We start from the raw sequence: 20,746 nt of genomic DNA on the forward strand, positions 1-20,746 counted from the left end.
GGGATTATCGCACGATAGTTAACTACGTTGCCAGTGGTACCCCTACTCTTACAGTTTTGACGTCACTGGAATACTCTTTGTCCCGGCATCTGGCAACACTGAATAAGATCGGTACCGTCGATGAGTAAGTTCCTATCAACCCTGTTTAAATAGTTATACTCATGCCTCATATATATGTGTGCATGCGTGCGTGTGTATGTGTGTAAGCAAATTATTAAGAAAACAGTGGAATTTTTCCAGAACAAAAAAAAGAGGTATGAAACAGTAAATGTGTAAGTAAATACAACTAATGTTCTTTTAATTTATGTTTAATACGTGAATAATACTCAAATGCACACAAAACATTATAATACGATTTTATTGTATCTTTTAAAATATATTAATTTTTAATTTATTTATCTTTCTTATACTCTAAATCGTTCATCTCTTTATCCCTAGATATTTCAGTATCTTGAATTTCTGTAACAGTTGAATCTTTCTCCTGTGTTTCTTCTTCCTCCAAGAGATAATCCCAGTCATGTGAATTATCACCACTATCACGAACTTTGCTCAATTCCTTCTTCAACATCTCCAAACATTCCCTTCGTTCTTTCCACTTTTCTGCATAAGTAGGATCTACCTTGACGTCTTCACCTCGCATTTCTTGTTCAGATCTCTCTCTTTCTTCGCATTGTAATATGTATTTTTCATAATTCTCGACCTATGAGAAAAACGAAATTTTCACAAAGAATAATAAAGATAGCAATAAAATTTATTTTACTACAAATAATAAACTTAATAAATTCCTGGATATAAGTACCTTTGTATGAAAAATTTATTTTTAATGACTTGTACATACATTGAAGTGAACAAAGGAATAAGCACCTTATCTTGTAGCATACGTTGAACATCATTTTGCTTTTTCAGGTGACCCGGCAGCCAAAAACATGCCTGAATGATTCGTAAAAATATCCAAACAGCTCCAGCAAGAGCCAAATACGAACAGGCAGTGAACACCATACTTACAAAGTCCACCGAAATCTGTTGATACTTCATATTGGTAATTTAATATTTTCAATAAGACCTGTAATCAGGGAGCAGACAAAGTAAAATAAAATCGTTCGTAATTACGATTTAAACAAAATAATAAGTATAATTTTTTAAAATTATATTCAAAATTCGGTACTGACAGTGATATGGTGCACGTACTGGAAATGTTAGTTAATATTTCACAAGTACAGTTAATTAACAACGATACATTATGAGTCTATTGATTATACTACCTTCGTCGCAATGACAAATATGCTTTCGAATATTCGAAACTTTTGCGATGTTAATTAATTTGTATTCAGAAGAATATTTTATGGACAACGAACTCTCTTACTCTCTTTTCTTCTTTAATTGCAATGTGCGTCGTTTTTTATATCGAAATATGCAAGCTTAATAAAATCTGTATATTACACTCACCACATTAATATAGAAATTGACGCTAAACTGTTACTTGTTGAATAAATCGCAGGTACATGGTTTACTCGGAAATTATGTAAATAAAGAGAAGGAATTAATTCGAGGAATAATAAAAAGAATATATAACTTACAGAAACTTAATTCAAATTTCCATGTTTCTAGCGCGCAAATTTAATTCTCAAAGTTAAAAATTTAATAATTTCCCTTTCTTCTACAACTTACCTTGTTAAAGATACAATTGTGCGATCATATCCAAATTAGAAAAGATTGCTATGTAATATACAAAAAAAAAACAGAACTCGTATGTGTATAACGCGGTTGAGAAGTAGAAGGAACTACAATATGTCAGAGTGGCGGGTGAAACACAACTATCCACTACTGACCCCTATCGCAACAATCAATATATGGATATAGCCACGTATGATGAAACTGACATTCTAACGTCTTGTAAATATTTTAACACGAATAGGATTTTCCATGACATGGAATTAATACCTTTTTGCTGGGTTAATTTACAATTGTTTAATAATAGCTTTCTTTAGAACCTTATAATTACTCTTCACTCTGTAAACATATTATATACATAAATTTTTATTCTACACGACATTCAATAATAATTAATTCTCGCATGTTTTATAATGTTTGAATTACTTTTAATTAAAATTAATTTAATTGAAGAATTTTCTTTGGATTCACGTTCCTGCAACTTGAATAATGTTTCAATGTAATTATGACAAATTTTACTCCTCTACTTCTACTTACAACATAAAAGACTGTAAAAGTGCGAGTTATATTATCAAGAAGTATACGGAAAATATCATAAAAATGTCTTCGTTTCTTATCATAAATTAAAATATAAAATAATTAGGAATGTACAGTTACCCGAAATTTTAGGATCAGGAATTTTTCTCGTGATCGGATAGGGATGCAAAAGTTTGTAATGTTCGAGTGTCTATAAATTTCGGGTACCCGAAGTCTAAATCAGGTAAAAATCCTGAAAGTTTATAAATTTCAGATACCGAAGAAAATAGTTTTTTTCTGATGTTGGTAACATAACGATCATGAGAACAAAATTAATATCAGAAAAAGTCGAGTAATTATGTTTTCCCATTTTAATTTCAAGTAAAGTAATTTTCACAGTTTACATCATGAACTGATTCTCTTCCTTGGGGACCATGTAAAGGTATGCGATTATACTATAGAATACGACACACTTCAAAATCTGAAAGTCTGAGTGAAAAATCATGAAGCGTCATATTTATATTTATATCGTTATAAAGTTTTCCGATCAACCACGGTTTGGCCCGATTTTAGAATTAGGTATCCGAAATTTTTGAATTTTCAGAATCTCGTCCCGTGCCACGACTCAAGTACCCCCACACTTCTAAGAATAATACATAGTTTACATACTAGATGAAAAAATATAAGATAGTTGTAATATTTATAAGATAAATGTTATTAACTAATATAAATACCATGTTCTTGTGCTCCCAATTAATTTCGAAAATACTTAGAAGCTATAAAGGAATAAGGAAATTAAATTATTAGAAAATTTTATTTTTACAGAGATGTAACTTAAAAATAAAAGGTTTCATTTAATGTTTCAACGATCCAACTAACATTAAATTCACCTAAATGCAAATTGACACATTTTCTGGTTGCGTAGTACCTTTATCATTCAAATTGACCAACTTATTGCATATTAACTAGTAAATTTAAACCTGTAATGTGATTTTAATACATAATTTAGGTTCTACGAAATTATACATACATATTCACCTAAGCCCAAGGAATAAGGGTAGAGAGTAAACACTTGGAATGTTGGAATGTGTATGTGACATCACAGCGTATTGAATCATTAGCAGGGGATAAAAAGGCCTGATGTGTAATATATTTCATTTTGATATTTTAGTAGACGATTGTTAGGGAAAAGACATTTACGTGATGGATCTGACATAGAATAGAAGATAAGGTGTGGCGGAATTTCGCGGATTTGGAGCTAATTTATCCTCTAATTCTCTTAAAGGAATTACGTGTACTGCTTCATCGTCGCATTCTAACCAAGTGCTAGGATGTTTATGACGTCGAATGCCACAGCAGTCCATACTGCGACAACCAATCCTGCTCACTAATTGTTCTTTACTTTCGCTAGAACTCGGTTTACTTTTGAAATATTTAAATATACCGGATGTTTTGTCCGATGAAGAAGAATTTGAATTCGCACTGCCACTACCTTGAGCAGAAGTTTGTCGCTTACTATCCCGATCGCATTGAAAATACTCTGCAAATGCAGACTCATCGGGTAGACGTATGTAAGCAACATAGTGACCAGCAGTCATAGTTGCACCTTGATGCATAATTACAGAATACAACTTATAAACATGTCGCGACTCTGATCTGCCAGCGGTAGTTCCACACGTTTGGTTCTTGTTACATTCTTCGCAAAAACATTGCAACGTTAACGGTGTTGGCATGTGATTATTAATTTTTTCCATCGACCTGAAGTTATACATTTATGTTTTTATTAGTTGAGGAAATCTTTTCATATTTTGCGAATGCATGTTACGAATATAATCTCACCCCGCCGCAGTGGAAAATCTCTTCAACTGTAGTATAAGAAGCCTTGGTAAAGATGGAAAACATACAGCTCTTCGAGCTTCATTATATCGAAGACAACGAGCGCACCAATATTTATCCCTGCCCCAAAGAAGTTCACTGGTAACTACTGCACGTCTATAAACTTCGCTACTATCCATTGGTCTTACTTCTTCGTCTATAAATAAACATGTCTATAAATTAATTATAATATAAAAATGCTTGGACGTGATAATTACTAGCATCAGCTACCTGTTTCATTCGATCGATCAATATCGATAGGCACACATATATCGCAAAAAGTTTCCTTTCGTTCCGTGACGTGTTCACATTCGAGGCATGTAGTTCGCAGAAGACTAATTCCTTCGAAATCTTCGGAAATGAAACACTTGTTGCTTTCTGGTCTATGAGTGTTGTCTCCGTTACTTTCCATAAATTCACCATGTCCATTTTCGTATGGTCTAGAAGATACTGACACACCATTCAAGTTTGACTGTAGAAGAGAAGAAGAATTCCCTCGTGTCGTAATCTTCTTTTTTTTTCGAGATTTCCGAATGCTTCTCTTATTACTACCTTCCGACTGTAAGTCTGTTAACTGTTCCGTCGAAAAGTCTGATAATCCGCTATTATTTTGTCCAAACTGACTTTCTCTATGTCTGACTAACAATTGAAATGTTTCTCTAATATTATCGAGTAAACATACTAGAAGTTCATGAGCATCTTGCTGTTGATTTCCTTCAAAAATAGGATTCACTTCTCTAAAAGAGAAAACAATTTTGAATATAATTGTAAAAAGTTGTTCTACTTTCAACTGTACTATGTACCTAAGAGCTTGTAAAAATGCATCTGGTTGATAAGGTTCACTGTTTTCTCTCGCTTCAGATGCACGTAAAGCCATAAATAGTTCATGTAATTTTTCAGTAGCTATTTGTATCCTATGTTTATTGTTATCTCCAGTAGGTCCAGCCAGTGCTAAAAGATCTTTACTACTCCAACTACGGCTACTACTTGATGTAAGCGATACACCAGTTCTACCCAAAGATGATGATTTTATCTATCAAGAGAAATGGACAATTTCAAATAATGTATTATTTCTTTGTACAACTATATCAAGTATCGCCTTTTCTTCATATGGAAACACTTACTTTAGTTTGAAGTTGTTTATCATTTAAATTAGACAGATCAGTTGCCAAGTGATGCAAATTATGTAGAAAAGATGGTGCAAACCGTAAAGTATATATCACACTGTTCAAAAAACATGTATTTCCTAGATTACATAAAGTAGCAATGCGTAATCCTTCCATACTATTATTTGACATATCGTAACTTCCATCTTGATGATTGCTTAATTGATTGCGATATCCATTCAACATTTTGGTTGTACCTTTATAAGCAATAAATGTTCTTGTATAATTTTCAGTCAATTTAATTATTATGACTTTTTATTATTTTTATGATTCTTATGAGATGATGAAAATTTGTAAGCAAAGCAAAGTTTTTTCCTTACTATGTGTAAAAGTTTCTCTATTCAAGAAGCTCTCTCTAGCCAATATTTGAGGAGCCTTCGAAATATTAGAAATTGTACGTTCTCTGCCAGAAAGGGATAAACAAAATTTCTTTCTAGGGGGAACTGAACGTTTATCCGCGTCTTCTTCCTTTTCTAGTACTGTCATTTTCTGTTGACCTGGAACTTTGATCAAAATTCTCTAAAATTGTGTTCAAATAAATTTATTCTGGTGTTATGTTATCTTGTCTTATATTATTAGTTAGTATTGTTTTTATCTATATGTCATAAATATAAAAACTGAATTTGATTTACTTACGTATTATACGGTAGAGAAGTCATGGAACAAATGAATATTTTATTAATCTTAATTATTCAAGAAATCTATATGTACAATCAAATTACAGAACGTTTATTAACAATACACGAACTACATTTCTATCAATATCACGTAAAATGATTTACTTGAACGATATTATTGTAACCATTATCGCAAGCAGCTAATATCATGTATATATATACAACACACAATATCATATTCATATAATTTTTCCTTATGATTCACATTCACCCTGTCGTTATTAGCATTCTACCAGAATCCGTTAGCAAAGCAACGTTTCTGCTTAAAAATGGACGTTGGTGTACCTATGACGTAAGAGTATGCTAACTATTCTCAACCTATTGACCTATCAGAAACACGTTCGTGATGGTTAAAGTCAAACTTTGAATGAATTTGAGAATACATTACACTAAACACGTAAATGCTTTGATATCGTGACAATTAAAGTCCCTCAAGGGAGAGTCAAGCCATCAGCAGGCCACTTTTTGATTGGTCGCCACCATTTTCAGACAAAACTGATTATTTCTGGTTATGTTGGTACTATTATAGTGTGTTGCGATTAGAGATAGCTAAAACTACCCATGTGAAGTAGTTCACGGTATTAACCAATTTAAAAAAATATTGCTAAACAAGTTTGTAAAAAAATTGCTCTTTAATTGCCCATAATTGCTCATCAATTACTTTTAATTGTTCACTTTTAATTTTCGAGACATTTTCAAAAAACTTTTCTGGGAATCTAGGGACTTTTATGTCCCTAGATTATGGTTGGCTACGGATATTCAATATCATAAAACTTTTAAAATAATGTATAAAATGATCTACCGAAAATATCAAAAAATTGCTATTTGCTTAGAATTAATTGTTCAATCCTTAGTAAGCAACAATTAGGTTAATAAACAACAAGTTTTATAAATAAAAGTATGCTACAGAAATCTAGTAATTTCCAGGCGCGCATGCGCAGATCTAGATTAACTTTAATACAGATCATAAGTTCACACTTATATAACAATTCAAAAGCTTGTTCTATCTTATTGCGCAATGACTTAAACAATTGTTCTTTAATTGCTTCTTACTGTCTTGTAATTACTTTTAATTGATCCCTCCCAGTTTTTTGAAAAATCTGTAAAAATTATCGTGTTGTTTGCATCGGCGCGAATGTAGTCACATTTGTCAAACTGCTAAATTACACCGATACATAAAACTTGTCGTATGTCAATAAATGATGACTTAAACAATTGCTTTTAGTTGCTCTTTACTGACTTGTAATCTTATTCTATTTGCTCAGCCGTATTTTTGCAAAGAATGGCCAAACAGACGTCATGCAGTTATGATTGCATTTATCCGGTTATGAAGTCTCGGCTGACCGACTTCACTTGGTCCATACCGCGTGATGCTTTCTTGGCCATTCCTCGCTAAAATACGGCTAAACAAATCAAAATAATTATACTGCAATAAAGAGCAATTGTTTAAGCCATCATTTATTGAGATGCGATAAGTTTTATGCGTCGATGTAACTTAGATTTCTTTGAAACTAGGAGAGAGTAATCAAGATTAATTACAGAGCAATAAAGAGCAAGAAACAAGCAATTATTCAAGCCATTGAACAATGAAACAAATTACTTTTTTGAGTCAGTGTAAAATGTATGAGAATGTAAAATGTATCAGACTTTTATCGTCCGCCGATTTCACGTGGTCGCAATCGCGTGATAGTTTTAGACAATTTTTCATTAAGATAGGACTAAGCAATTAAAAGTAATTAGAGAGCAGGAATAAGGAGGAAGGAAAGAGCAATTATTTAAACTATTCCACAAAGATATAGAGCAATTTTTTAAATCAATGTAAAATATTAGACTTATATTATTCGCCAACTTAATGCTGTTGAAGCGGTATGACCGTTTTTCGAAAATTTCTCGAAAAATAAAAGTGAACAATTAAAATTAATTATGTATAGCGTAATAAGAGGTAATTAGAAAGCAATTATTTAAGTCACTACGTAATAAGATACAGTAAACTTTTGAGTTTTCATGTAAATTTGAATTTATGACCTGTATTAAAGTTACTCTGGATTTGCGTATGCGTACCTGGAATTTACTCAATTTCTGTATCATACTTTTATTTATAAAATTTGTTGTTTATTGAAACCTGATTGTTGCTTATTAAGGATTGAACAATTGATTCTAAGCAAAGAGCAATTTTTTGGTAGCCTTGATAGTTCGTTTTATGCATTATTTTAAAAGTTTTGTGATATTGAATGTCCATAGTCAACCCATAAAAGTCCCTAGATTCCCCCAAAAAGTTGTTTGGAAATATTTTGAAACCTAAAAATGAACAATTGAAAGTAATTGATCAGCCATTATGGGCAATTAAAGAGCAATTTTTTCACGTGTGTTTTATTAAAATTTGTTACTACCGCGAGCTACTTCACATGGGTAAAATTACAGTTGTTTACAGTAGTTTAGTTTGATCAGAATGATCAAATAATGCATGTATGCATGTTAATTTAAGAAAACATAAAGTAATATTAATTTAAAAGTGCCCGCTTAAGGAGGGGTGCGATAGTACCTGATCCACGGCGAAAAATTCGACAAGGGTGGAATTATTACTGTGTAAACCAGCTTACCAGAGGTCGCGATAAAAGTGACTTCACTTTTTACTATGAGCTTCTTATGAGACCTTCTACTCTATCTCATGCTCTTTTTTTCTTGATAAGCCGTTTTAAATAAATGCAGTAGGAAGATATTGCTTCGTAACTGGATCTACCAATACAAAATACAGTAGTAAAAGAAGACAAAACGAAGGAATCGTCTTTTTCTATCGGTGTGAATTAGTTCTGCTTTCTAATCTCAATTTTTGTGTTAATACAAAATCTACACATGTAAATAACAGTAACTTCTCTTTTTTTATGCGAATGTGATTTATATATTAATATGTACTTTTTATTTATTGAATGTTATGAACATGTGCAAAGGTTATGAACATGTGATTTCTAATATTTTTAGTTTTCATCAAAATTCTACATACATTGAAGGCACAATAGATTTTAAATTTAGCAACTTTTAATGGTCAAGTGCAGACATCCATTCCAAGTTATACTGTAATATGTGTGAAACATTTTACAGACGATTGTACAGAAAAGATAGGTATGTAGCACCCATGCTTGCAACTTGACCCAGTACCCATTTTTCAATATGCAAATGTTTATTATGAAATTGGTCATGAAACTAATAGATGTCAAATTTATTTAGTTGCTTAATTTGCAGTTAACGAGTTTAATATTGAGGTTAACAAAATACAAAATATTTGTCTTGAGGAAATGGAAGTAACTGCTGGTCCCAATACAGTGATGTAAGTATATTCAGTATATAAGGTTTTTTTACTTTACTTTTTTTTACTATTTGCTAAGGCAAATAAGTGTTGCAATGTATTTATTCTATTTTATTCTATGAGCAATGATAAATAAATAATGAATAAATGTGTTATTTATGTTTTGGTTATTTATTCTGCCCTTTCCAGAGATTAAAAGATGGGTACCCAACAATCTTTTTTAGTACAATTTAGGAAATGTATCAGAATTTGGTACAGTTTTTTTAATTGGAGCATATTTATTTTTTCATCTCATACTTTTCCTACTTATATTTATTCATACTGTGATACAGTATTATCATTTATTTATTAATTACGTTATTACTGCAAAATAATTCTACAACTTCAGCTAATATTAATTGAATTTTCATATTGCGTGTTTGTAATATTTAAATTTTGCGCCATTTTGATCTCTGGAGGCGCTCGAGATGTTGGACAGACTGTGGCAGTCCCTTATGGGAAAAGTTGGGGGGTGCTAGCATTCCATATTTCTATAGTCAAAGCTCCAACCTTATAATAATCGATAACTATCGATACTTCTTCATCAGCAGCTTCAAGAATCTTCGATAATTTCGATATCAACACAACCAATCAGAATCATTCACAGTTTCTCGATCAGTGGTTGATAAATGGAGGATCTGTTTGTCAAAGTAGTTTTGTTTACGCGTGAATTTTCGCTCGGCGTCGACTCTCCGCGTGTTTCCGTGAGTGATAAAAGGTAGATGAAGGTGCGTAACAGTTTCCCTCGGCTTTCCTATTAAGTTTCAAAGGTAAATTTTTGAGGAAACACATAACTTCGAAAAAGGTCAAACTTTTCAACATAGTACTCAATTTTATCGAATTCTGGACACAGAAAAATAATTATTCATAAATAAGTTAAAGAGTTTATAAAATATGACATAAAATTTATGTCATTATTTTTCAATTTTTGTTCAAATTGATAATATTAATTCGAAAAATTTTGAGGTTATGTTTCGATCTCTAAGCAATAAAATTTTCACTTTTCATTTAAAATTTTCAAACTTTATATATTTTTCGAATTTGCTTGTCGAAAAAGGTTGAGATTATATTTCGATCTCTAAGTAATAGAATCTTCATTTTTCGTTTTAGAGGTTATGGATTGTATCTTAAATTCTGTATATTTCTTGAATGTTTTCTCCTAGGAAAATGTTGAGGTTGTTTCGATCTCTAAGTAATAGAATCTTCATTTTTCCTTTTAAAGGTTATTTCTCTTAAATTCTCTATATTTTTCGAATATTTAGTTTCCAAAGAATTTTGAAGTTACTTTTTAATTATCCACAATTTACAGGTTTTCTTTTGGAGGTTATTGTCTTATTTGTATAGATATGTGAAATTAGTAAATATACTAAAAAACACAGACAGAAATAAACTAAATTAAATGAAATAGAAAGAAATAGGAATTGAGTAAATTATTTTTTACTAATATCTTTAAAATAAAATTATAATTATAAAATTGTTTAAAGTGTTATATTCATAATAATTACAACTAGACCGTATAGAAACGTAATAGAATTCATGTTATCTGCAAAACTGCACGAAATACTGATTCTTATGTACACTTTGGTTTAGAAAGGTGAACAAAGTTTTTAAATAAGCTCCAACTTCTTGAATTGTATTTACGCAATTAGGAACTTGCATAACATTTTTTCTGTTCAAGTTTTAAGAACTGAAATTAAAAAATATAGTATATTATATAATTAAATATAATATATTTATTGAAAAATATAACTTTTAATTTTTCTTCGAAAATGCAAATATAGCTCTATTACCAGAATGTCACTAGATAATTTTTATACATTTCTCTTACAGTTCGTGACTGGATTTGTTTTACTCAAATTTACTATAGATGTAGTCAAAGTAATTTTGTATATGGGTAATAAAATCTGTTAGTGAAATATACATCTATAAGAGAAACAGTAAAACAAAAAATAAGTAGTAACAATTTGGTTGCTATTATTACTTAAAAAGAAATAAAGATTATTTGTACCTCAATATACTGTAGTAATGTATATTTGTAATTTTTATATAGACTTGGAGTCATTTTGTAATATCATTAATTCAGATAGCAGAAGTAAGAAAGGTTTTGTAGATACAAGGTTGAAATGGTTTCAAAAGTAAGTGTTTCTAACTGTTATACATATAATCGTTCGGAGTGAAACAGCTATGGGAACTAGAATAATCTTATAACAAATAATTTTAATTAAAACTGTATTAATATTAATTATTAGTTGATCCCATAAATAATGCTTCTGAAAATTATCTTTCTTGAAAAAATATTAATTTGTAATGTTATTTTTAGTGATAGCTATGCTGAACATTACATTCTATTAGGATTTCCAACCTAATGCATTATTTTTGAGGCTCTTCTTCAAAAGATTCTTCAAAAAATTTAATTCAAGAAGAGTATAATTTTTTTGAATAAAATATAGAATACCAAGTAGCTTTATTTATGGAATAATCTAAGTATAATATTAATTAATTAGACAGTTTCGAAATTAATTATTTCAATTAAAACTTATTAATATTAATAATACTATTAATTAACTATATTTTTAATTATAATATTAAATAATTACAAAATTTCGAAATTAATTATTTCAATTAAAACTATATTAATAACAGAACTTCAAAATTAACTATCTCAATTAAAAATATGATTAATATTAATAATAATTAGTTATAATATTCTTAATTAATAATTATAAATTATATTAGCTTCGCGCTAAGCGGACATATCTGCCTCATTCATTTTACTACCCAAAATTTGTCCCCCATCTGCTTATCTGTATATCTTTATCTATTTACCTCTGTATAATCGTATCTCTCTCTTGTTTCTTCGTCTCCTTCCGTAAATTGTTATATTTATTGTTTTTTCTTTTACTATATATTTTTCGTCCTTCCTTTCGTCCTTTCCATTTTCTTAACATACTCCTTACTTCTTTATTCTTCTTTTTACATTCCCTATCCCACCACCACTTCCTTCTCTTCTTATTCCCCTCAATACTTTTCGCCTTCTTCATCAGTTCCCTCATCCTATTACCCAAAATTTTAAACCTCTTCCTGGTCTGTTCCTCTCTTATATCTGTCCTTCGTTCACCTGAATTCTTCTTTTATTGCTTCATTCAATATTATCTTCAATCTTTCTTTTCTCTTTCGTTTCTTTTCTTTTTCTTCTTCCCCTGTTCTCCACTTTTCGTTGACATCGATCTGATCCATCCTTTTATATGATCTGATTCCATCCTTTCTCGTACTTCCGTTTGGTCTACATCTTCTCTTGTTCTCTTGCCTTTACAATGTAGTCTGTCACCGTTCTCATTGTTTGACCTGTGAATGTATAAGGTAATTCATAAATACATGTTTATACTTCAGGACGTGAATCTACACAGTAAAATAAGTAGAAAACGTGTTATGGACATACACTCCCGTTCATAAGTGTTAGGACACTCGTCATATTTGTAATTAAGTCTGAAAAAAAGAAACAATATTTCAGAAAAAAGTAAGAATGTTTTTCATTTAATGATACATGTATGAAGAAATGAATTATGCGTTCATAGTTTGAAAATCTCACCAAAAAGTACAAAAATTATAGTTTTTCTCATCGAAAAATCCGTCACACTTCTTTATCATGTCAAAATGTATACGTAAACATTAACAGACTCAGAAACCAAAACCAAACCTTGTATGTCTGTATATTGGTACAAATAAAGACAGCGAATTATCATTTGTCGAACTTATCAGATTCGTCAGAAACCAATAGGAATATATTCTTTTTATAATTCTTATTCCAAAACAATTAATATCAATAATGTTATTCCAAAACAACTAATGTCATTTTTATATTGTAAAACTAATACTGAACATACGAAATTACATATGTACTATGTAATTATTGCGGTTGAAGGTTCATGAACAAAACAAATGTCAGAATTTTATTAAAAACTACAGGTATCCTAACACTTATGAACGGGAGTGTACGTTCTGTATTGCTTACTTTTCGGGTTATGAAAAATTAAAAAAAATTTTTGAAGTGTCCGCTTCATATTTCAATCCATGCTACTGCACGTCTTAGTACATATTATTCTTACATACTATTTACAAACAGTACCATCGACATTGTAGAATTTGTTAATAATCTAAACTCGCAGTCAGTATTTTAATCTAACGAGTTTAGTACAGTTGCAAAATTGACAAAATGGTCATGTAGATTTATATTAAAATGAGTAAACATGCATTTCATGTATGGCCTTGTCAACGGAGATGAACATGAAGCACGCCGATAGCATCAAGAACGCTTTCCACAACGTAGAATGTTTTCTTTATAGACGTCTTTGAGAAAGTAGTATGTTTAAAGTGCAAGCACATGCTTTTGGGCGGTCAGTGCTAAGACGTGCAATGCCGTATGTTGAAGGATGAGTAGTGCTGCACGAGATTCCAAGAGTAATCTTGGTATTGTCTTGTCTTGTCTCGAATTTCAAAACAATAACAAGAGAAGACTACTTCATACAATGCACAAGTCAATATAAGACAAAGTTGTTAATAATCTTGGTTTGGACAATATTTTTCACAATAATTTAAGTCTTTTCTTCGTTTGAAGAAAAATACGAAATTACATATAAAAACATTTTTGTGCCTAAATTAACTACAAACAGCAAAAGCTTTTAAGATTTTTTATGATTTATTTAGGAACAATTATTACTCATTTATATATAAGTTAATTTTCAATCATTAGATCTATATTGTTTATGTATATAAGCCTATTAATTATTTTAACTATTAACTACAGAAAATTACTGACATTAATTATTCTACAATAGAAAAGTTTAACATAACATATATTACAAATTTTTATTAAAAAACATATATTACATTTACAAAAAGAGAGTTCAAAAATCTACAAGAAAAATAAAACTTGTATGTTTTAAATTTTGAGTAAAATTTCATTCAAGACTTTATCAGACTTCGTATCAATAGTTAAGGGTTAATACTAATTGAATTCAATATAGAATAAAATTCTTGGCTCAATTGATTTTATGTAAATTAACACAGGACATAAATGCACGTTCAGTATAAAATATCTGTAATAGTAACGTCTTATTCTTATTCATGTTATGAGACACGACGCGAGCAGCGCAAGATTCCAGTGAGGATAGATATATTTCCAAAGAATATAGTAATTGAGGTGTTAGTTAGTACAACGGACGAAACTGATGCGAGATCAGTGAGCCGCTGGGATTATTGTAGACGAGGACGAATCTGATGTAAAATCAGGAAGTCTCCGAGGATAGATGTGCTTGCGGACGAAATTGACCTGTGATCAGTGAGCCGCAAGAGGGTGAGGTTTTTGAACGTGCTTAATGTGAAATCAAGGGAGTCACTAGGATCAGTTTCACAGACAAAGTCAAAATAAATTAAGGAGGTTGGCGAGTTCAAAGACGAACCTGATGCATAATCAGAATGTTGTAAGGAGATTGGATACTGTACAGACAAACCTGGTCTTATAGATAGTTGTAATATACAGACAAATCTGAGGAAAAATCAAATAGCTGTAGGATATGTTAATTTTCGTGGACAAACTCAAATAAATCGAGAAGCTACTAGGTTAGATACAGTTTTCTTTGGAAATAAGAACAGATGTTAGTAGATCTCGTAATTTGTTACTACAAGTCGATACAACTCAAGCGGCTAAGCTGCATCGTGGGGGACTTATTTGTCAACTTCGAATGAGATTGCTTAAGGTAATTGTAGGTTTGAAAACAATCTTCTCAAATTGCTATAAATACTTTAATATATACTAAAATCAGTATTTACATACAAGAGTATAGTGTAGTGTTGTCGCGTAAAATGTATGATTCTAATGCTCGGTGTTAACGCACTGCCGATGCGGGTACTTGCAGAGTGGTCCTAGAAATTGTCATATAGAATTTAGGCCGACTTGCGGATTCTATGAGGTAAAACTGTGCACTCGAAAGGGAATTTTAGCCCGATCTAGCTGAATAGCAATCAATTCTGACGAACTTGATTGTCAACGTGACGATACTGTTCTGCACCAATTAGGGCTAAAATCTCGGGATTTATGTAGACCGAAAAATGAGTGGGGATTCGTTAGAAGTTTCCATATAAGGAAATTTGTCACGGTTGGTGCAACGTCGTGGTTGCCACCCAGCTGCTCGGAGTCGCGCTTCCAGTAAGATAAACGCAAAAAAACGAGTGTCGGGTGTTTCCTTTTCTTTTCTTTTTCTTTTAACAGGCAGAGACTCAAATACTTGGGAGAGTAATGGAAAATATTCTTAGTACGCAACATTCATGTTAAATTTGAGATATGATATATTACTGTTCTTCATTTTAATTTTTTTGTGGCGTTCTATTCTTTACATAGTAAGCACACTCCTATTTTCAGGATATTTACATTTTTTTATGACGAAAATACGTTTGATACGTAAGCACAGCCGACTTTAAATTGCGTTCACTGGGAAAACGCAGTTGCTGGTTGACGAGTTTTCGTACCCTTTGCGCAGTTCACGCCTATGCTCATTAGTTATTGGCTCTGTCACTCCCGAGTACATCCCTACCCATGAACCCCTTGTTGGACCCTTGGAGGTCCTACCATTTCTGAAGAAAGTCACTTCTTCAAGTGTTAGCGCGTAAACGGTGTGAAAGAAATTTTGAGCAAGCAAACGATATTCTTTTACATTTTAGTTGTTTTTTTTCAATTTCTTCCTTCAACTATTATAATAATGCACCTGGGGCCTCCGAAAGTATTAATGCGGCCCTGTTAGCAAATAAAAATCTTCTTGAATATCGTCTCTGTCGACCAAAAACGTACTGATACCAGTCAGAATTTTTACTACGTTGCCATACCATAAACGACCCTGAATTTCCCGTGTCATAAACTACCTGATCGCATCGAACATTTTGTAGGAAACCCACGAAACAGTTCTACCGTTGCCGTTTCTTTATAATCAAATAAGCTGTGGACTCTTATACATTTATATCTGAATAAATATTGTTTCTTAATAGATAGAAACATTTGTTTCATTTGGACACTAGGTATATAGAGTAGAAAGAAGCAAGGCGTGTCCTTTTAGGCTCTTGAATCCTTCACCAATCTCAGTGGAAAAGTCAGTCGAGGCAATGGAAGCCATCTGCGCGAAACGACTGCATTCTCTCAGTGAACGCAGTATAGTACAAGCTATGCTGAACGAAAAACAGCAACACTGCGAGAGTCCGATTTTGCACTGGATAGATAGAGACACACACTGCTGCGTACTCTTTCCATCAAGTGCAAAATCGGACTCTCGCAGTGTTGCTGTTTTTCTTTCAACATGGCTACTACTAGAGTCGGCTGTGGTGTAGGGTAAAGCGTTAAATGTGTTTCCTTCTTCATTGATGTTTCTCGCCATTTTCTTCTTACGTTTTTACTACTATCTATCGTAGATTATATTATAATTTGAAGAGTTAAATTAAAATTTTATGTGATGTTTTTTCTGAAAAGATATTTATGTTCTTAGTTCGATCCACTTGCTACTTGCTTTGCGCTAGTTATGTTTATATGTAACTATAACAAATAAATTATAAATTAAATAATTGGTTTGCTGTTTTAAAATTAGCTTAACAAATTGTATCATAAATTGGATATAACATTAAAACAAGAGACAAGGTTCAGACAATACAAGGTTCTTTCAACCAAGACCAAGATAATATATGAGTTTTCAAGATTTTTCAAGAGAAAGACAATATTCTTACAAGTGTTGTCTTATCTTGGCTCTCGTGTAGCACTACTATCATGTTCACATGATATTTTTTACTTATTTTAGTGTGTAGATTCACTTCCTGAAGTATGAACATGCATTTATGAATCACCTTGTATACTTTTCATTCCTTTTCATCCTTTCATTCAATATCACTAACCCCCTCTTCCTTAAGTCTCGTCTTACTTTTTCCTTTTTTTTTGTTTTTTTCCTTATTCACTGATCTCTCTCACTTTGCTACTTCCTCTCTTGTCCTAGTATTAAAATCTCTTCCCTCCTCCTCTTATTATTATCTGTTCTCCCATCTCCTTATTCCCCCATTTACTCAATATTTTCATTTTTCTTTCCAAATTTTTAATTACATAATCCTGTCACTCTTCACTCCATTACATATACTCTGATCTTTTTCGTTAATATTCTCTCTGTCTTTCTTTTCTTCTTAACTCCCTCTTCTTTACTCAGACATTTCCTTCTTATTTTTAACCCTTCTACACAAAGTTCCATTGATTCTGCCAGAACTAGATCTAGGGGATGCAGAGAATTTCGAATAAACTTATGTCGGCTTGCTAGTAACATAGTTCTGGAAACCTTGTTCAGGCACCACCAGTGTCTAAATCCACGGTCGGCGAGGCAGCTTAGTTGATGTATAAACTGACATACTGACATTCTATTTTAACTCAGGTTCTACTTTAATTCTATATCTCAACTGTTTTAAAACCGATTTCTAATGTTTTTAACTAATTTTTAAACATTAAACATGTATAAATATTAGTTTCTTAATTTTACAGCAACGAAAGAATAATTGAATAATTTGAAGTTTTAATTATATTGACACACATAGTAAAAAATACATTCTTACAGTGTTACAATTAAACTTAAATCTTTAAATTATTCAATATTTTGAAAATTATATAACACTTATATAACAATTTCAAAGGATCATTTTGCCTTCTGTGCAGTTCAGATGTTTTACAGTAATAATAGTTTATTATTAAACATTATACTTCCATTCTATTGCAGAACTTATAAAATAGTATTTACGTTCTACATTTCTATTCGGAGAAATAAATTGTAAGAACGAAATTATATTACTTTAAAAATGTATTTTTTACTGCGTGTGTCAGTATTATTAAAAATTTCAAACAATTCAAGTACTATTGTATTACTATAAAATTAAGAAACTAATGTTTAATTTCTACATATCTATCTGGAACAATAAACTATAAGAATGGAATTATCTCATTTTTAAAGTGTATTTTTTACTCCGTATCAGTAAACTATTTCTCATTGCATGTCTGCGTTACATATTCTATAACTTAAATTTGTTAAACAGAAAATATTTGTATACACTTGTACCAAATAAGTAAGAAAAATTATATTTGTTTATAAAAAGTTAATTAAAAACATTAGAAATCTGCTGATTTTACAACTGTTGAGGTACATAATTAAAGTAGAATCCTAGTTGAAAGAAAATATCGGTATATCAGTTTATATGTCAAATATGTGGCCCCGCCAACCGTGGATTTAGACATTGGTGGCGCCTGAACGAGGTTTCCGGAACTATGTTTTTAGTAAAGCGGCATAAGTTTATTCAAAATTCTCTGCATCCCCTAGATCTAGTTCTGACGAAATCAATGGGACTGTGTATACAGCGGATCGTTTACGATTGCTAGCGGTGGATTTAGGGTCCAAGTGAATCTGGAGTCCACCAGGCGAGGGTTAATAATCTTTAATCGTCCATTGTTTTTTCCAATCGTATCTGTTCGGTACTTTTCCGTCTATCCGCTCTCAACATTTTTTCTCTATCCATATCTTTATTAGAACCATCTCACTTCTCCAAGTTTTACCAAAACTCTTCATTCTTTTTTTACATTTCCACCACATTCCAAAAATATCTCTTTTCTTCTCATTTGATACTCCTGCTGTTGTCCCTCCTTCCCTCGTTTCTAAATCTTCACTTCTTTTTTTGTACCTTTTCTTCTCTCTTGTTCCCCTCCTTCCATTTGATTTCCATCGTATCTTTTAATACTCTCCTCCTTTTATACTACATTCACATTTTTTCTCAATCAAAACCTTTGTATATCCCAACGTAGCTATTTTCTCCTTTGTTCTTTCTTTTGCTACTTCTCGTTTCAATTTCCCTTGAATCTTCTATTCTTATCTTTTTTCCATTAGCCCTGTTTGTTTTCCACTATCTTTGTTTTTGTGTTGGATTACACCCCCCCCCCCCCCCCCCCCCCCCCCATCTTTCTTATTTACTTTCATATCCTTTCATATCCTTACCTTTTTCCTCTTTCCTGTTTCTCCTTTATTTCTTTCGTCTCCTTCACCTCCCCCTCTTATCTCATGCACCACCTCTTTTATCTCCACTTATCGTTTTTTCAAGGCTTCTCCTATAGTAGTGATGCCCAGAAAGAATGCCCACGGGCGTCTGGCAATGCTCGAAATTGCTCACTCGCGGCCTAGCCTGAGGGGCTCCCCCACTCCTTCAGGAGCGGCCTTAGAGTAGTTTTGACGGATCCCCTCTCTGCTGCTGAAAGTCGGTCTTGAAACTGTTCGCGAGGGATTCCTAGTATTCTCTTGAGCATCGCTGTGCTATGCCTTGTTTCATCTTTCCTCTTATCATCCTTTTCATCTCTTCTCAATTCCCCTCCATACCTTTTGTCTTTGCTAACGTTCTTTTGGTTTTTCCGTTCTTTCTAAACACATCTTCTTTCTTTTCCCTTTTCTTTATGTTCTAGTTCTACCGTCTTCCTTTTCAGTATCGCACTTATGTTTTTTATCTTTGCTATATTGTTACTTCATTTATTTGTTAATTCATCTCTGTATAACATTTTCCTGCCTCCCCACCTTCCCTCCTCTTTTCTCTTCTGTTTTTTCTTTTATTTTCTTTACTCATCTTCTTCGCACCTTCTTACTACTTACCTTATCTACTTCTTCTCGACGTTTCACTGTGTGCTACCTTCTTCCTACTACTTTGTATCTTCTGACTTAATGCTGTTACCTTCCCACCTTGTTTACTCTGCTTTCTTCATTTTCCGCTTATTTCTTACTGTTTGACCTAACCTTATTTTCTCTGAACATTTGCTACTGACACATTCTCCTTTTACCCTTTTCTTCCTTTATTGCATTCCCTATTACCCTTACTACCATACCTTTGTCCTATGCACTCCTATTTGCACTTCTTCAACCTTTTGCTAATTATTATCTTTTATATCCTTCGAATTGCCCAATCTCTTCACGCACACACGCACGTACACACATAATAAATTATAAACTATATTAATGTTAACTGTAATATTAATTAATTATTTATATTATGAATTATAAACTGCATATATTAGACACATAATACAAAAACTAATTTTGTCAGTTGCAACAATTAATTTTAAAAACTATTTTAATATTAATTATAATACTAATAAATTACACTGTTATTAATTATAAACCATATGAATATAAGTTAATATGAATATTAATTAATTATAATGTTATTAATTACGCTCAGTAGATGGCAGTGTGCAATGAAACAGACGAAGTATTAAGCTCTAAATTTTTACTTAAAGTTCGTAGATGCGCATATCGCGGTTATAACCAGAAAGTTGTTAATTATTAGAAAAAAAGGTTCTCAGTCTACTATAAATAAAACTAATAAGAGATAATCGCTACTGTAGATAAGAATTTTAACTAAAATAGATGAGGTTAGAGAGGTTAGTTATTTACGGAGCC

The 20,746-nt window shown here is 31.7% G+C and overlaps 3 protein-coding genes across 10 annotated transcripts in view; 1 reads left to right on the forward strand and 2 right to left on the reverse strand.

Annotated features, from left to right (window-relative positions):
* Window positions 1–298: 298 nt before the first annotated feature.
* Window positions 299–1,703, reverse strand: LOC143187020 (uncharacterized). Of its 3 annotated transcripts, none has more exons than XM_076390947.1 (3): window positions 1,669–1,703; window positions 865–1,063; window positions 299–700 (listed from the first exon to the last, which is right to left on the reverse strand). In XM_076390947.1, the coding sequence occupies exons 2-3, from the start codon at window positions 1,033–1,035 to the stop codon at window positions 392–394; spliced, it is 480 nt and encodes a 159-aa protein (XP_076247062.1). In that variant the 5' UTR covers window positions 1,036–1,063; window positions 1,669–1,703; the 3' UTR covers window positions 299–391. The 3 variants fall into 3 exon arrangements, with proteins under 3 accessions (XP_076247062.1, XP_076247063.1, XP_076247061.1); XM_076390948.1 differs by lacking the exon at window positions 1,669–1,703 and having other exon boundaries at window positions 865–930; window positions 1,006–1,521; XM_076390946.1 differs by lacking the exon at window positions 1,669–1,703 and having other exon boundaries at window positions 865–1,516.
* A 331-nt stretch (window positions 1,704–2,034) lies between these two features.
* On the reverse strand, window positions 2,035–6,364 carry Usp1 (ubiquitin specific protease 1). Of its 3 annotated transcripts, none has more exons than XM_076390944.1 (7): window positions 6,011–6,364; window positions 5,549–5,725; window positions 5,187–5,425; window positions 4,866–5,095; window positions 4,294–4,799; window positions 4,027–4,219; window positions 2,035–3,945 (listed from the first exon to the last, which is right to left on the reverse strand). In XM_076390944.1, the coding sequence occupies exons 2-7, from the start codon at window positions 5,712–5,714 to the stop codon at window positions 3,384–3,386; spliced, it is 1,896 nt and encodes a 631-aa protein (XP_076247059.1). In that variant the 5' UTR covers window positions 5,715–5,725; window positions 6,011–6,364; the 3' UTR covers window positions 2,035–3,383. The 3 variants fall into 3 exon arrangements, with proteins under 3 accessions (XP_076247059.1, XP_076247060.1, XP_076247058.1); XM_076390945.1 differs by having other exon boundaries at window positions 5,940–6,364; XM_076390943.1 differs by having other exon boundaries at window positions 5,549–5,731; window positions 5,865–6,364.
* A 3,528-nt stretch (window positions 6,365–9,892) lies between these two features.
* The window catches only part of Twin (CCR4-NOT transcription complex subunit 6-like twin), a 227,186-nt gene continuing 216,332 nt past the window's right edge, over window positions 9,893–20,746 (forward strand). For 3 of the 4 annotated variants that reach the window (XM_076391463.1, XM_076391461.1, XM_076391464.1), the window contains exon 1: window positions 9,902–9,976. The gene's annotated coding sequence lies outside the window, so the exon portion shown is untranslated. Of the gene's footprint in view, window positions 10,019–20,746 lie in introns of all 4 variants that reach the window. The other variant, XM_076391462.1, reaches the window with a different exon arrangement.

The sequence above is a fragment of the Calliopsis andreniformis genome, unplaced genomic scaffold (genome assembly GCF_051401765.1).
Source record: "Calliopsis andreniformis isolate RMS-2024a unplaced genomic scaffold, iyCalAndr_principal scaffold0022, whole genome shotgun sequence".
NCBI lineage: Eukaryota > Metazoa > Arthropoda > Insecta > Hymenoptera > Andrenidae > Calliopsis > Calliopsis andreniformis.